The sequence below is a fragment of the Nelumbo nucifera genome, chromosome 3 (genome assembly GCF_055504915.1).
Source record: "Nelumbo nucifera cultivar China Antique chromosome 3, China Antique-T2T, whole genome shotgun sequence".
In the NCBI taxonomy this organism is placed as follows: domain Eukaryota; kingdom Viridiplantae; phylum Streptophyta; class Magnoliopsida; order Proteales; family Nelumbonaceae; genus Nelumbo; species Nelumbo nucifera.
Genome location: NC_142651.1, coordinates 80,702,250 through 80,720,235, shown reverse-complemented (window position 1 = coordinate 80,720,235; position 17,986 = coordinate 80,702,250). Strand labels below are relative to the sequence as shown.

At 34.7% G+C, this 17,986-nt stretch overlaps 1 protein-coding gene across 4 annotated transcripts in view; it reads right to left on the bottom strand.

Moving 5' to 3' along the window:
• Positions 1 to 10,560, bottom strand: part of LOC104590997 (putative ALA-interacting subunit 2) — a 55,879-nt gene extending 45,319 nt beyond the window's left edge. For 2 of the 4 annotated variants that reach the window (XM_088901031.1, XM_088901032.1), the window contains exons 1-5: positions 10,377 to 10,560; positions 10,079 to 10,266; positions 3,721 to 3,782; positions 3,557 to 3,631; positions 3,315 to 3,431 (exon numbers count right to left, since the gene is read on the bottom strand). In XM_088901031.1, the coding sequence (XP_088757157.1) occupies positions 3,315 to 3,431; positions 3,557 to 3,631; positions 3,721 to 3,782; positions 10,079 to 10,142 (318 nt within the window). In that variant the 5' untranslated portion in view covers positions 10,143 to 10,266; positions 10,377 to 10,560. Of the gene's footprint in view, positions 1 to 3,314; positions 3,432 to 3,556; positions 3,632 to 3,720; positions 3,783 to 10,078; positions 10,267 to 10,376 lie in introns of those variants that run through there. The other 2 variants (XM_088901034.1, XM_088901033.1) reach the window with 2 other exon arrangements.
• Between the last annotated feature and the right edge of the window lie 7,426 nt (positions 10,561 to 17,986).

The following is a 17,986-nucleotide window of genomic DNA, read 5'->3' as shown; positions in this document are numbered from 1 at the left end:
TTAATGGCTATTGTCTTTGCCATTAAAAAATGGCACCCCTATCTTCTTGGAAGACGCTTTATTGTTCGTACCGACCAACGTATCTGTTGGAGTAGCGGGTGGTCGAAGATGAGCATCATAAGTGGCTCCTTAAGCTTATGAATTATGATTTTGAGATTCAGTACAAACCAGCCATGGCTGACGCTCTCTCTAGAGTTCTTGCTGAAATGCACTTAAATTCTCTTACAGTCCCTATTTTTCTTGATTTTGATGACCTTAAGAAGCAAGTTGATGCTGATCCTTTTCTGGCCAACATTAAGCATGCCATACAGCATGATCCGGTTGCCTATCCCGCCTACTCTTTAGTTGGAGATAACCTTTGTTATCATGCTAAATTGGTTCTGTCGGCTTTTTCCCCATTTGTTCCCCTCTTACTTAAAGAGTTTCATTCTGGCGTTGTGGGAGGTCATGCGGGTATCCGCCGGACATATCGGCGAATAGCAGCTGAATTTTACTGGCGGGGGATAAAGCGTTTTATCCAGGAGTTTGTGCAGGCCTGTGATGTGTGTCAACGTAGTAAATATGAAGCCATGTCCCCTGTTGGCCTTTTACAACCTTTACCCATTCCTGAACAGATTTGGGAGGATATTGCTATGGACTTTATTGAGGCTCTTCCTAAGTCGAAGGGATTTGATACAATTATGGTGGTGGTCGATCGTCTCTCCAAGTATGCCCATTTTATCCCTCTCAGTCATCCTTTCTCAGCTCTCACGGTTGCTCAGGCCTTCTTGCACAACATAGTCCGTTTACATGGCATTCCCCGATCAATTGTGTCTGATCGTGATAAAGTCTTTATGAGTTTCTTTTGGCGCGAGTTTTTTACCTTGCAAGGTTCAGAATTGCGTCGTAGTTCAGCCTACCATCCTCAGACGGATGGACAGTCAGAGGTGGTTAATCGCTGTTTAGAGACTTATTTGCGATGCTTTGCGGCTGATTCTCCCTCCCGCTGTTCTTATTGGATATCGTGGGTAGAATACAACTATAATACCTCTTTTCACATTCCTGCTGGCATGACACCTTTCAAGGTGGTTTATGGGCGCAATCCTCCTCCATTAACCCACTATGAGCTTGTCTCTATGGCTAATGCTGATGTTGAAGCTGTTCTCCTTCAGCGAGACGCTATACTTAGGGAGTTGCGTGCTCACCTACACCATGCACAACAAAAGATGAAAGACTCGACTAATGTGAACTGACGTGATGTGAATTTTGATGTTGGGGAATTGGTGTATGTGCGAGTGCGACCTTATCGCCAACAATCTCTAGCTCGCCAAGTCAATGAAAAGCTTGCCCCTCGTTTTTATGGACCATTTGCTATTGTGGAAAGAATTGGCACTGTCGCTTATAAACTTCAACTTCCTCCAGATGCAAGGATTCACCCAGTTTTTCATGTCTCGCAACTCAAGAAGGCGATTGGCAATCATATCTCTTCTCCCATGATTCCTTCCACTTTGTCAGCTGATATGGAAATGCTTGTTGATCCTGCAGCCGTTCGAGGGGTGCGTCCATCCACTATGCCTGGAGTTACTGGTTCAGAAGTGCTCATCCATTGGCAGGACCTGCCCGATTTTGAAGATTCGTGGGAGCCTTTTGACTTACTTCGAGTCCAATTTCCTCATTTTAACCTTGAGGACAAGGTTAGACTTTGGGCAGCGGGTAATGATAGGCCCCCAATTAACTTTACGTATGCCAGGAAGGGGAAAGGTCAAATTTCGGCTAAGGGGGGAAATAATTGAACATGGGGGCAATTATAGATGGAGGGAATAGGGAGAGTCTTGAGGCATTTTCAGTTAGGAATAAGAAGACTATGGGCATTAATAACTTGGCCAGCTGGGCATTTATTAAGGGAGTCAGTTATGCTGTGAGAGGAGTATAAGAAGGGGCTTTGGGGGATGGGGGTGACAGGCTTTTGTAGAGTGAAGAATACTGTGAGTGATTGGGAGAGCCGGCGGTCTCTCGTAGAACCGACCAACTGTTACTGTTCTTCCTTTCTTCTGAATGAATACCAGTTTCTTTGCTGATATTTGAGTTGTGTGAATTCTGCTGCGAGTCTGAGAATTGTGTGTAAAGTTTCTGGGACCTAACAGTATATTGAGATTGACCAACACTTTGTAAGAGAGAGAATTGTCTCGGGCGAACTTTGCATTCCTTATACACCCTCAGAGGTGCAGATTGCTGATGTTTTGACAAAAGGACTATCTTCAGTGAAGTTCTTAGTCATACATGGCAAGCTAAACATGACTGACATCCATGGTTAGCTTGAAGGGGAGTGTTGGATCGAGTGGTTAAGTGTTAGTGGGCTTATTTATCATTCCTTGTCCTAGTTCTATTGTCTGTTATGGGCCTTTAGTTATTGGGCCTAAGCTGGTTTTTATTTGTACTGTCTAGGTGTCCCATCACTGATCAGGGGCATTCTAGTGTTTTGCTGTAATTTCATATTGCTAATACGAAATATTAGCTTCTAGGGCCGGCTGAGATTGATTTGCCGCTCATTCACTGATCTCTTCTCTTCTCTTCTCTTCTCTTCTCTTCTCTTCTCCTTCTTCTACTTCTGCACTTCAGCAAACAATATATATATATATATATATATATATATATATATATATATATATATATATACTGTCTAGGGTCAGCCAAATTCCTTCTTAGACTAGGAAAACTCAAAGCTACAATTCTGCCACTCATAAACCAGATTATAGAAAATTAAATAACTCTTAAACTAATTAACCAATGACATTGAAAATTTAAACATGAATAACTAGTGACTAACAAATCAAACTAATTGTATGGACATAATGGTTAAAACAACAAAAATACCCCTACAACCAGAATCAACCCAATTCCCAAGAATGTTCATCCTGCCAAATCAGCAAAAGTGGTTGGGCTTTTCCTTCTAGAATATGCCCTTAAAGGCTGCATATGATCTCCATCAACCAAAAGGATAGGTCTGTATCCAGTTAACCCTCCCAAGCCACAGGAATATCATATCAAGAACTATTTGGAAAGTTTATGGAGTCCATAGAATGAGGGTGGGCCTTGGCACAATGGTTGGGTTGCTCCATTGTGACCTGGGTGACCAGGGTTCAAATCTCGGAAACAGCCTCTCTGTATGTGCAGGGGTAAGGCTGTGTACATCTGTCCCTCCCCAGACCCCGCATTGGTTGGAGCCTCGTGCACTAGGCTGCCCTTTTATGGAGTCCATAGAATTAACAAGGTTTGGAAACTTTCACAATTTAAGCATGTCCATATAGAAGATGAAATTATAATTGGAAAATTACCCTGAAGTATCTAGTACAGTTTTTGGAAATTGATTCATCTTTGATATATGCCACCTTATTGTCTCTAAATTCCTCTGGAACACATTCAGTATCATATCGCTCCACAATTTCAATAACCTGCAAATCAAATTTTTAAAGAAATAAGCTTTAATGCAGAATGTAGATTTTACACTATTTTAGTAAGAAATGTGAAAATGTATTTCAGCTGAAGAATGCATTAAAATAATTAGTGGAAGCATTACACTCCGTGAAGCATGAATGGCGATGAAACCAACAGGGATAAAAATGATACCCATTAGCAAAAATGTAGTGATTACCTGTAAAGTAGTAAAAGATGCCACAAATATTAGAACGTATACATATTAAATATATAAGAAGATAACATAAATTTGTTGCAATAGCTTACCCATGATGGTGTCAATACAGGTTTACAGGCTGGAAGACTTTGTTGGGTAAACTGATATAATGCTGCAAAACCACCACATCACTTATATGTTGACAAAAAAGGAGCTTTAAAACCAGTTTTTCTTTTGTAGAACTCTTTAAAAATCATATCTTGGAATAACATAAGGAATCATGTATCCTCATTGCCAAGGTGAGTTAATTTTAAAGTTTGCAAATTAGACTGTTCTTTCTCTAAGAAATTGGAGTGGTTCCTATCCATGGTAATGTGTTTTTCCTATCATATGGCAAAGAATGGATATAGAAAATACGTAGAAACATTCATATCAAAAACAACAATTGTGGATAAACATAATTTATCCTGGCAACCCTACATGCTGGAATAAGGCATTTCATGAGATGGTGATAATAGAATTGGTAACAAATTTTACAGTCTGATGGCCGTAGTTGACTGAGGATGGCAGAACTTGGGTATGGATGAGTACTTAGATCACAATGCCATACATATATAATACAAACATAACATACTGAAATATATAAGTAAAAGATACATGAGAAGAGGTATGCAAATCTATGGATGTTCCTTGTGGAAAAGTAAGAGAGAGAAAGTGCTCCCAGAATCCACTGAAAGCACTGACTATAAACATGGAGATCAACTAATGGGTCTAAATAAGATTGTGAAGCATGTTCTGTCCAATAATGTTTCTCGGCGGGGCAGTTCCCCTTCTTTCTAACATGACTGATATAAAGAATCTATAGTGCTAGAATGATATGAGTACGAGGTTCTCAAAGAAAGGATTGTCTGGAACATATGGTTTCATCTTGCTTGGAGATTGATGCAATGGATGTAGTTGGTAGAAATTGCATAGAAACTTGCTTTTTCAAGGACAAACAGATTAAAGAATTTGACTTTTAAATAAAGTAGATATGTTCTCAATTATCCTTCAACAAACTGTACTCGAGGTTCCAAATATCGATATACACCAATACGCCTAATGGGGCGTATCAGGTGTTTCAACTCCATGCTCTCCCTTTTTTATTAATTTTTTTCAAAACCTGTTCAGAGGGGTCGGTCTAAGGCTTCTCTACTCCCTGAGACAGATTAAAACACCAAAGCATGCATATTTGGCGTATTGGTGACCCACCGATATGTAATGAAAATTTGATGGCTCTATTCAAGGGTGGGAAATTCATAAACTAGAAAATCGGTATATGAACTTAAGTCCAATGAAGGATAGCCTTTACGATCTAGACAACATCAGTAGGGAAATGCCCGACAATGAATGATATAATAACAGGTTAGAAGAGGCATGGGCTTGGACTTTGAACAACACATGTGATTCAACTCAACTCAACTAAGTCTTGTCCCAAGTATATGGAGTCAGCTAAATGAATCAAGTTCTGCCATTCCACTTGTTTAGTGCCATATACATTATTAATTTATGGGCACTGAAGGGAGAGAAAGAAGGGCTTTGCTGAGAAAGGAATGGGAAAGCGTTATTAGACGAGAGGAGATTTATTGGCGGCCGAGATCAAGAATCACTTGGTTGAGGGAGGGAGATAATAAAACAAGTTTTCTTCACAAATATGCATTGGGTAGGAGGAGAAAGAATTTCGTCTCCAGAGTAACTGTCAAACAACAGGAAATTTCTTATACTGAAGAGATTGCAGAGGCCCTTATCAATTTCTACCAAAGTTCATTCTCTGAAGATAGTAACATAGTTGTCAAGGCGACGCCTAGGCAACAAGGCACCCTTTGAGGCTCGCCTCGCCTAATCGCCTAACAGTTTTCTACTTCCTACTATAAAATACTTTTTTATTCATTCTTTTTTGAGATTATAATTATAAAATAGACATGATTAAACTAAAATAATCATTTTGTGTTTATATACTAATTTCTTTTTATTATTTTCTTATTTATTAGGGTTTAATAAACACAAGCATTGCTAAATGCTGTATTGAACCCTCAAAGACTTAAAAACCTGAACCAATAAGTAAGGAAGAACTAAGAATTTATCTAATCAGCACATTTTCCTCTTCCATATATCTTCTTCTTCTTCTACTACTACTACCAATACTTTTTATTTTCTTCTTTTCCTATAACAAAAATAAGGGTTCAGCCCCTATATTTTTTTAATTCTATTTTCCTTCTTCCTTTTCTTCTCATGAATATGTTGATTTTCTATACTTTAGTATGAAATTTATACTTTTCTTATGAAAATCATGAATAATTATTGAAGAAATATGGTTATGGTACCTAGGGAACTACCCTAGGATCTATGTTTCTAACATAAAAAATCCATCGCCTAGGCAACGCCTAGGCACCCCCCTGTCGCCTAGCCTCGCCTTGGTGCCTTGAAAACTATGGATAGTAATTAGAGGTGAACTCTAAGTAGATGGGATGGTCCCACCCTCTCTGAGGAGAAGCGAATATGGCTGGAAAGGTCCTTTGAAGAAAAGGAAGTGAAAAGTGCAGTTTTTAGCTTGGACGGGGACAAAGCTCCTAGGCCAGATGACTTCCCCATCATTATCTTTCAAGTGTGCTCGAAGACTTTGAAAGAAGACTTCTTAGAGGTGTTTCCCGACTTCTACCACTCTTATATCATCAACAAGGGAACTAATTCCACTTTCATCTCCTTAGTTCCCAAGAAGGGAGGAGCCCTAGAAGTCAAGGGCTACAGGTTGATAAGTCTAACAACCAGTTTGTATAAGGTGATTCCTAAAGTCCTAGAGGAATGATTAAAAATGGTGCTAGGATCAGTTATTGATTCGAACCAATGTGTGTTTATAAGGGGAAGACAAATAGTGGATGGCATCTTGATTGCAAATGAATGTGTAGAAGATGGAAAAAGTAGCAACAGAACTGGTGTGGTGATTAAGCTAGATTTAGAAAAGGCATATGATAGAGTGAACTAGAGTTCCATGGCTTCCATTCTTAAGTTAAAAAATTTCAGAGATAAGTGGATTAAACTGATGATGAGTTGCATCAAGAACACGTGGTTCTCTGTTTTGCTTAATGGAGAGTCAAAAGGTTATTTTAGAGCCTCAAGGGGAATCAAGCAAGGCTGTCCTTTGTTTCCATTTTTGTTTACCTTAGTGGCAGACATTTTAAGTTATTTCTTAAGGAAGGCATCTGACTGGAATCTGCTAGGCTTTGGTCAGAGATAGAGTTGAAGTAAATCACTTACAGTATGCGGGTGACACCCTGTCCCTGTTATTCCTTGAGGCAGATACCAGAGGGGTTGGAGAATCTGAAGTTACTCTTTTTTTGCTTTGAAGCTGTTACAGGCCTTCGGATCAATTTATTGAAGAGTAGTATGGTGGGCATTAATATAACAGATGAAGTGTTCTAAATTCTTTGGCAGAGTTGCTAGGCTGCCGCATTGAATCTTGGCCTATCTCCTACCTAGGTTTTCCTTTGGGTGAGAACCCAAGTCGCATTCAGTTCTGGAATCCAGTGATCAGCAAATGTGAGAAGAGGTTAGCTAGTTGGAAGTTGAACTATCTTTCAAAAGGGGGCAGACTCATTTTGTTAAAATAAATGTTGGTTAACCTTCCCACATATTTCCTCTAAATGTTTAAGGCCCCAGCAAAGGTCATCTTAAAAATTGAGTAACTCCAAAGGGATTTTCTATGAGGAGGGAACAACAAAGGATAGCATTGTGTGAATTGGGATCATGTCTATAGCTCAAAGGAGAAGGGGAGATTGGGTATTTGGAAGTTGAAGATTAGGAACATTGTGCTGTTAGGGAAGTGGCTCTAGAGGTTTTGCATTGAACAAGGCAGCATGTGGACCTTAGTCATCATCAGCAAGTTTGGACTGCACATAGGTGGGACAATAACCTCTGCACCCCCAATCCCCACTCTGGGTCTCCCTGGAAAGGTATCATCACTATTTACCCCCTTTTTATCTCCGACATTAGGTACTTTGTTGGCAATAGTGTCCACATTAAATTTTAGACAGACCTCTAGTGGGGAGATAGACCCCTTTGTCTTCAGTTCCCTCATTTGTTTAGACTACCCCTCACCCCCAAAGCTCTCATTTCCAACTTTTCTTCTTCTCTTGCCTTCTTCCTGGAACTTCACTTGGCATAGACCCCTCAGAGACTTGGAATCTCAAGAACTTTCTAACCTTCAATCCTCTCTTTCTGAGGTTTACATTTCTCCAAATAAACCAGATAGTAGAGTCTTGTTGGAGCACCCTTCTGGTTTGTTCTCAACTAATTCTTTTTGCTAGATGCGTTCTGCTGGAAATGTATCTTCAGAGACTTCCTCACAGGTCCAGAATTTTCCTTTCCCTGTCAAGAAGCTTGAGAACCAAAGGGTCCCACTCAAAATTTGTGTTTTCGCATGGGAAGCTTGCTTGGGAAGAATAAAAACTTGTGATCTTAGACAGAGGAAAAGAAGAGGTCGTTTTATCTCTCCCTTCATGTTTGTGTACTTTGCATGCAAGTTGGTGAAACAACAGATTGCTTATTGCTCCATTGCAACACAAGTAGGAAAGTCTGGCAATTTTTTCTCTGGTTGGCCTCTCTTGGGTCACCCCCCCCCCCCCCGGCACATTCTTGATGTTTTTTGGGAGGTGTGGGGACTTGGGTAAAAGGGGAAAAGTTTTCTGGAATCTTATCCCTCGAGGAGTTATATGGGGAATTTGGGAAGAGAGGAATCTTAGCTTAGAATCTTTGAAAATAGGTTCAGGTTGCCTCAGAAAATTCAATCTAGAATTACCAATCTGTGCAAATCCTGGGCCTCAATCTGTAGGGAGTTTGCTGGCTTCTGTTGGATTGACCTTGACAGAAACTTATCATAACTCTTATCTTCTTCTCCAGTGGTGCAGCATCAGCTCAGACCTTTGTGCTGAAACTCGAAAGAGTTTAGATTATTCTTTGAGGGGCGAGATAATTTGGGTTTACAGTGGTCCAATAGGTGAATCCAGCTCTGTGAAAGCAGAGCTCCTTGTTGATCTCAAGCTTGTGTATTGCAAGAACTTTCGGTCTATCTTCTTTCTCAGTAGTCGGCAACTCTGCAATTGTCATAAAATGGTTAACTGATAATCAAAGGGGCCCCTGGGTTTTGAATTATTACTCGATGGAGGCTAGAGACCTATGTGTCATGTTTTTGGACTCATTGGGAGCATGATGCTTTTGCAGACAGCTTAGCTAAATCCTGTGTGCACAGAGCTGATTTGTATAGCAGGAATATTGCCCCTGAATTCTGATTGGGAAAGTGTTCCCATTGTCTGTAAATCCTCTTTTTGTTAATTGTTATATAACATATCTTCTTGTTATTCTCCTTCAAAAAACAAAAAAAAAAAAAAAATCATGGGCCATAAATCATTTTTCATTACTTTAACCCATGTTCTTTCTAGCATCCCCCCTAGCACTTCTAGACCCTTCAACTTGTAACAGATCACTTGGACAACAAATGCAAACCACTCAATTGTGTAAAATACCTGACGTGGCAAACCACCTATTGCTTCATTGTAATTTCAACTATGGTGATAATTCTTTGAAGCTCTCAAGTAAGCTGGTCTTCCTCAATCATCAGTCCATGGTGGACAAGCTTCCACAGTTGGAAAGTAGAGCATTTAAACAAGAAAGAGAAAGTAAATGGAGACTAGTCATTTCACCATAATATGCAAAATCCAGGGTGGTGTTCTTATGGCTGTCAACTCACATGAAGGTCAGGAAGTTTATCCTTCAATACTTTCCCATTTAGAAGATTTCTATGTGTAAGACAATTAGCTATACTTCTTTAGTTTTGGCAAAATATTGAACCATTTTATATCTCCCAATCATGGGCAATGCACCCAGACACCTTAAACCCTTTATGAAATAAGTACAAATTATACTTTACCTTCAAAAATATCATGAGATGAAGAAAGAACATATTCAGTTAGAACAAACTGTTCTAGGGTGTAATGATCAGGCCTCTAACTAAATATAGATCTAGTATTTCTAGTATCATAATGAGAAGCACACTAACATGCTCGTGCTGAACTTCAGCCCAAGACAGGGTCTCATCCGTTGTCACAGGAAATAGGACACCACACCACTGACCAATCAACAAATTGAGTTCATAAATTCTATAAACTTCATGCTAATACCGAATAACACTTTATAGAATAACCCATTGATCTTATCTATTATTTTGTCACATATTTTTCATCACTCCAACCCAAAGAACTGATCTTAGTCTTTTAATAAACAAAAACAGGGTCTTTTTGTTGTTTTAGTTGACACCAATGTCTATAATTCCAAATCCTTCTAGGAAGCATCCGTTAACAAAGATTAACCACTAGAGATGATTGATTCAAATAAGAAAACTAGAATCAGAAATAAGTTTTGGAGATTGCATCATACCTTTCTGTCGCCTGGAAAGAGCCGTGATAGATTGAGCTTCTCCACCAGAGCCATCCACATCCATCAAATCCAAACTCTATATTCCACCACCAACTCTCCTCAGCATCCAACTAATGAAATTATACCGGTTTTCTAACAAAACCCACCGGACAAGAAACCCCTTCTTATCAAAGATTGAAGAAACTCCCCTGATGTACCGCCAAGATTAACGATGAACCCACTCCCGGTAAGCAGTTTATAACGATCCCAGGATAAGAAAACCTTAGAAATTAAAGAATCAGATGAGATCTAGCCTTACCTTGGACAGGAACAGTCTCGAAAAAGGTGGAATTAAGAAGGGTTTTCTATTTAAACAACGAAGCAGAGATTGCTTCGAATGGAGAAAATGGGGACTTTTATATTCCTTGACCTTCGGAAAAGGCCGGAAAGGAATCTCCGGCAGAATTTAATTGCTTCGGGGGAGCTTGTAAAGGTGTTCAGCCGTTCAGGTTTGGGAGAACAGAGGAGAAAAGGGCCGTTGGGAAATCCAGCGCATAATAGACAATTGACATGAATACTGCTAACATGCGCCCATCTGCTAATTAGCCAGTTTGGATGCAAGAGTCCCACTGGGCACCGTTGAAAGCTATAACTTGGATAAGAAATCAAACCAAACCAATAAATTACTAGCAGAGTTTACTAGCAGAGTTACAGGATTGGAATTGCATTGGTTTCTTAATAAGAAACTTGCAATTATAATTAATCAAGTTTTGAAACTCATCTATATATATATATATTAAAATTGCATGAAACCCCCTCATTCTAATTTTTTTTCTTATTTTTTAATTCCACATAATTATCCATTAAACCAATAAGGAAATCATGTATACTTAACTATTTCTTACAACCATAAAGAAAGAGAAATTTACTTTTCTAATGTTTAGCCAAGTGGCACCACTTCCTCCTAAATTGTCTCTAATTCCTATTTATCTCTTAAATTATCTCAAACTCCTATTTATCTCTTAAATTATCTCCAATTCAGTAGAGAGATTCTCTCCTAAACAATCTCTAATTCCTATTTATCCTCTCCCCCACTTTTTATCTATATCTATCCAAAGAAATTTTCAATTAAAAAAATACAGAATAATTTAAATGTTATAAACAAAATTATATACTCAATTTAAAATATTTATTTAAAACATAAAAAATTAATAGATTTAATAATATCGATATTATTAGTAATTCAATATTTTTACAAAATTCATCATGAAATTATGTAGTAAAAATATAAATTATAATTTTATGAATTATTCAATTTAAATGTTATTCAAGTAATAAAAATTTAACATTAAAAAATAAAACATTAATTAAATATTTTAAAAACTAAAAATCTTAAATAAAACATTAAAATAGCTAAATAATATAACAAAATATTTAATATTACGTAATAACATTAAAATAAATAAAATTCAAATAATGAAAATTTTTAAATATTTTACATATTATTTAAATATTTAAATAACACAATATTTAACATGCAAAATTTTAAATAGTTAAAATAACGAAATTATGTAATAAATTAGAAAAAATCTTAAAGGTAGAAAAATAATTATAATAGAATTCATAATATTCATATTAATAATAATTTAATATTTTATAAAATTAATAAAGAATTATGTAATAATAGTAAAATTATAATTTTTTGGATTATTAAATTCAATAAACATTTAATATTTTAAGAATTTAAATAACAATATTGTTTCAATAACTAAATAATATTGTAAGTAACTAATTTCACTTATGTCAATTAATAATTATAGAAAATAAGTATCAACAAAATTATATTTATTAGTAATAATTTTACCATAATAGTGTATATTCATTATATATTTATATATACTATAATTAATATTTATTTTATTTTCAGTCATTATTTATTGTTTTTTATAAATATGCTTTCAATAATTATTTATAAATATATTTTTATATTTTTAACTGTAACTAAATAATTATTTTTCAACAGTATTTAACAGTAATTATATTTTTTCAATAAATACAGTAATTTAATAATTACAGTATTATTAATAGTTTAGTATTTTAATAATTACAATATTTACTGAAAATCAATATTAATAAATAATGTAATTATTTTTAAACTGTAACTCAAAGTAATTACATTTAACAGTAATTAATAAATACATAATTTTTTAAAAAATAATATATTTTTTGATTAATAAATACATTATTTTTTAAAAAATAATATATTTTTTAATTAATAGCAATTAACACTAATTATTTTTAATTACATTTAAAATAGCATAAAATTACATTTAATTAGATTTAACATTAATTAACAGTAATTATAAATTAAGCTATAAATAGCATCAAATTACAAACTATAAATGATTTTTAAACTGTAATTAACAGTAATTATAAGTTAAGCTACAAATAGCATAAAATTACATTTAATTACTAGAAAATTACATTTAACATTAATTAATAGTAATTAATTAACACTAATGATTAATTAACAGTAATATAATTCACGGTATTTATTTTTAAGCTGTAACTAAACTATTTTCAAACAGTAATTAGCAGAAAACTACATTTAATTAGTTTTAGCCAAGAAATTACCAATATATTTCTGAAAATAGGATAATTTTCATAATTAATAGAATTTTTCATAATTACAATATTGTTAATAATTAACAGTATTCTCAATAAATACAGTATTTTTAATTAACAATATTTATAAAAAATAGTATTAATTAACAGTAATTATTTTTACAGTATTATTAATAATTTGGTATTTTCATAATTACAGTATTTACTGAAATGCAGTATTAAATGTAATTTAGTGATATAATTTAGCATAAGTAACCAAAACATAATAAAAATATCCATCAATTATACAAATACTGTTAATATTTCAAAATATTGAAAATGTAATTAAATGTAACTTTTTGCTATTATGCTATAAATAATGTAAAATATATTAGTGATGTCTATTATGCTATAAATAGCATAAAATTACAAGCTATAAATGATTTTTAAACTATAATTAATAGTGATTATAAGTTAAGCTATGAATAGCATAAAATTACATTTAATTACCAGAAAATTACACTTAATTACATTTAACATTAATTAATAGTAGTTAATTAACACTAATTATTAATTAACAGTAATATAATTCACAGTATTTATTTTTAAGCTGTAACTAAATTATTTTTAAACTGTAATTACCAAAAAATTACATTTAATTAGTTTTAGCCAAGAAATTACCAATATATTTCTAAAAATATGATAATTTCCAAAAATTAATGTAGTTTAAATAAATACAGTAATTTAATGATTATAGTATTTATTGAAAAATAGTATTATTAATTAATAGTATTTTTTCATAATGACAATATTTTTAACAATTAACAGTATTATTCAATTAACATTATTAATTACAGCATTTATTTATTAACATTTTGTGTTTAAAATGCTTGGTTTATTTATTTGAAAATGGTGTAGATTATTTTTGTTTTTGTTGTTGCCATCTATTTGAAAATGTTTGTTTTATTTATGTGATTGATGTGTTTTCAACTTGTTGTAATTCTGTTAGATACTTTGTGTTTTCTTATGTTGCCATCTATTTGAAAATGTTTCGAATATTTATGTTATTTATGTGATTGATGTGTAATTAAATGTTATTCTGCTATTTTCAATTTGTTGTTGCAATTTTATATCCCTAAAAGAAAATTAGTAATAATAATAATAATTAATAACTAATAATAGTATTAGAATAATATAGTATTTCATTTAATTAATAACTATTAATTAATGCAAAATGTAATTTAATTACTGTTAATTAATGATAAATTACAATCAACTAAATACGGTATTTCATTTATTAATAATTCAATATTAATTAATATAGTATATAATTAATTAATTGCAGTATTTTTATATATAGTTAATTACAGTATAATATTAATATGTGATTGTAATACAGTATTATAAAAATGCAATATTAGTTAATTAACATTATTAATTACAATATTTAATTAGAAGTATTTATAATTGCATTAGTTTTCATAATTTTTAATATTTAACTGTATTAATTAATTAATATTCTTAATTACAATATTTAATTATAAGTATTTATAAATGCATTATTTCACCTTTTTTACCAAACCCCGTGCACTGCACCGGTCCCTGCTAGTATAAAGACTTAAAAGAGATCATCATGTGCTCGTTTTTTAAATATTGCTTTAGCAAAGCATTTCATATAAAAGAACATGGTCATACAGTGATAGTTTTAAGTTCTACTTCATAGTTATCCTTTGTTTCACAACGAGAACTCGTAGTTGACTTGGATGGTAGGACCGTTCAGCCTGGGAATCGTCCAAGCAACTGGTTCTGTTTTACCCCAACCCTAGTCCCTGACCAAAAATCATTGAATCAGTTAATGACCCGTTGACCCAGGCGGTCGAACCATCGACCTGTCGACCCGCTCAACGATTTTTGGCCATTTCTTATTTTTAATTATTTTTTTTATTTTTTAATTTTTGTTGCCAGAACAACCCATCCATTTGAACCAGATGGTCAAACCGTTGACCTAGAAACTGGTGACAGAACGGTTCCATTTCCAAGTCGTTTTTTCTAGATGTCAATAATTAGATGAAATAACTTTTTAGTCATAGTCATGGGAAGGGTGGACATTGCAAGGGATTCCAAAACGTTGAAAGATAAATCCAAAGTGACCTTAAACATAGAAAAAAAATGGCAGTAAATCCACTAAACTAGAAAAACTAAGGAAAAAAATAAAAAAAATCGAGTCCAAAGTTCCGCTTTGAGATGGAGCTAAACATACATGCAATCTAAGAAAGAGAGAAAACATATTGTCTTATAAGAAAATTAAAAAAAAAAACATTGCACAAGAAAACCCAAAGAAAAAGCAAAAGGGAAGAAATAAAATGGTGGTAAACCCTGGACCATTTTGGAGAATCTTGAAGAAGACCAAACACACAAAAAAAAAAAAACAGAAAATGAAAAAAAAGGAACATACCACACACACTCGAATAAAGCCCACAGTAGAAGAAACCTTTGAATAGTAAAAAACCATAAGCATAAAAAACCATGGTTTTTGAACTACCGTTGACCCGGACAAACGGACATTTCGGCCTGGGAACCGTCCAAGCAACCTGTTCTGTTTTACCCAATCCTAGTACCTAGCCAAAAACCATTGAATCAGTCAATGACCCATTGACCAGGGCGGTCAAACCGTCAACCCGTTGACCCGTTCAATGGTTTTTGGCCATTTATTTATTTATTTTTTTAATAGGGAACCATCCAGGCAACCGATTCCATTTTATCCTAATCCCGGTCCCTGGCCAAGAACTGTTGAATTGGTCAATGACCCATTGACTCGGGCGGTCGAATCGTCGACTCGTTGACCCATTCAATGGTTTTTGGCCTTTTTTATTTTTTATTTTATTTTTGTTGTCAGAACAGGTCAACTGTTTGAACCAGACAGTCGAATCGTCAACCCAAAAACCGATGGTCATAATGGTTCTGTTTTCGAGTCATATGAGTCACACGCTCGAATGACATAACACGTATAATACTGCTTAATGGACCTCACACACTCAATGTTTTGCTTGTAAGTTTTGTTGTCAGAATGGGCCGTCCATTCGAACCGGGCGGTCGAATCGTCATTTTTTTATTTTTTAATTGGGAATCATCCAGGAAATCGGCTCCATTTTACCCCAATCCCGGTCCCTAGCCAAAAACCGTTGAATCGATCAATGACCCGTTGACCCAAGCGGTCGAACTGTCAACCCGTTGATCCGTTCAATTGTTTTTGGTTGTTTTTATTTTATTTTATTTTTTTTATTTTTATTGTCAAAACGGGTCATCCGTTTGAACTAGACGGTCAAACTATAAACCCAAAAACCGGTGGCCAAAACAGTTCCATTTTCGGGTCGTATGAATCACACGCTCAAATGACATAACACGTATGATATTACTTAATTGACCTCACACAGTCAATTTTTTGCCTATAATTTTTGTTGTCAGAATGGATCATCCGTTTGAACCGGACGGTCGAATCATCGACCTGAAAATCGGTGGCCATAACAGTTCCGTAATTTTTTTCTTATAATTTTTGTTGTCAGAATGGGCTATCCGTTCGAACGGGACGGTCGAATCGACGACCTAAAAACCGATGGCCAGAACGGTTCCTCACTCTTCATAAAGCCACCTCATCACTTCCTTCTCCCTCTCTCATAATGACACCTCATTATGCTTGGCCTACCCCTCTTGGGTTTGCATCTGCCCCCCACATACGTGCCCCCCAAAAACGTTTCACAAAACCAGAACGCAACGCGTGTCATTACACACGCGCATTAAGCGAGACGCATGCGAAACCCATTTCACGCCGTGAAGTGCACCTCCGTTAATTCCTCTCTTGCCCAAAAGTGTTTCTTCTCCCATACTCCTCCATTCTACTTCGAACTGAAACTCTTGGTGCCAGCCCCCTTTCGTAACCCACTCACTGAAGATTAACCCGGTCGAGTTCCATTGGCCGATGTCGATGGCCATACCGGCAAGAGGTAAATACTCTATAAGTTTTTCTCATTTCTTATATATATTTTTTTTGTTTTTTTCTCATTCATTTTCTAACATTCACAAATCTGAACCCGTCGGAGTGGGAACTCCGTTTCAAACCCATGACACCCCTGGAATTCGAAAGCCCTCCAAAATTCCAAACTCTCCAAAATTTGAGTTTTGACTTGAGGCGCTTGGCCATGGTTGGAACAGCCTGGGAGGAGTGGTAGCTGTGCAATGACAACAACTTCGTTTACAATAGAAAGAGAAGAAGACAAGATTATATTGTTGTTGTTGCACCACCAGTAAGTACCGCTTCTGATCTAGTGGTGGAGCAGAGGCAGCGGAGGGAGCGGAGGAAGAGGACGTTGCTGAAGCTGAGAGATCAGTTGCGACAAATGAATTTGATCATAATTCCCTTTGTAATGATTGCCATGTATTCTCTCATGAAATATTAAAGGTTCTTTGTCAATATTCCGTCTCTCTTTATTAGTATCTACACTGTAATACGATCTCTCTCTCTCTCTCTCGGAAGAGGCAGTTGGTTTCAGCAATGATAAAAATTTTTAAGTCTTAGGTGGCGTTTGATAAATCTGAAAATTCAGATTTGAAAAGTTAAAAAGATATTAAATGTGTCTGAAATCTGAAAAGAGGTATAGTTGCTTTTGTACGTTTTAGAATATCTAAATCCATGATTTTATTTGTGTTGGATCAACCTTTTACCATCTGAAATTTATTGATTTTACTATTTTACCCCTAAAATATACAATTTGAAAATGTTGAATTCAATTTACATTATCTCATAAAAAATAATTTTCAACCTCAAAATAATATTGAAACAATATAAATAAAAAACAATAAATTAATAATTACTAATTAATAAATGAAACATTTAAAATTAAAAAAATAAATAATGATTATAAAAATATTAAAATAATTAATAATTTACACAAATAAAAATAAAAATAATTTATAAAAATTAATGAAATAATTAAAAATTATTAGTTAATATAAATAATTAATAAATAACACAAGTAAATTTAATAAAATATAATTAATGTTTAATAAAAAATATTAAAATAACTAATACAAATATTTTATAATTAATAATTAATAAAAACATTAGTATTATTCACTGAAATACTATTGGGGGAGAGAAAAGATAGGGGGAGAGAGCGAGAGCAAGAGAGAGAAGATAGGGGGAGAGATAGGGGAGGGAGAGAGAGTGAGAGGGAGAGAGGGGGAGAGAGAAGACAGGGGAGAGAGTGAGAGCGAGAGAGAGAAGACAGGGGGAGAGAGAGAAGACAGCGGCGGTGGTAGTGGTGGGAA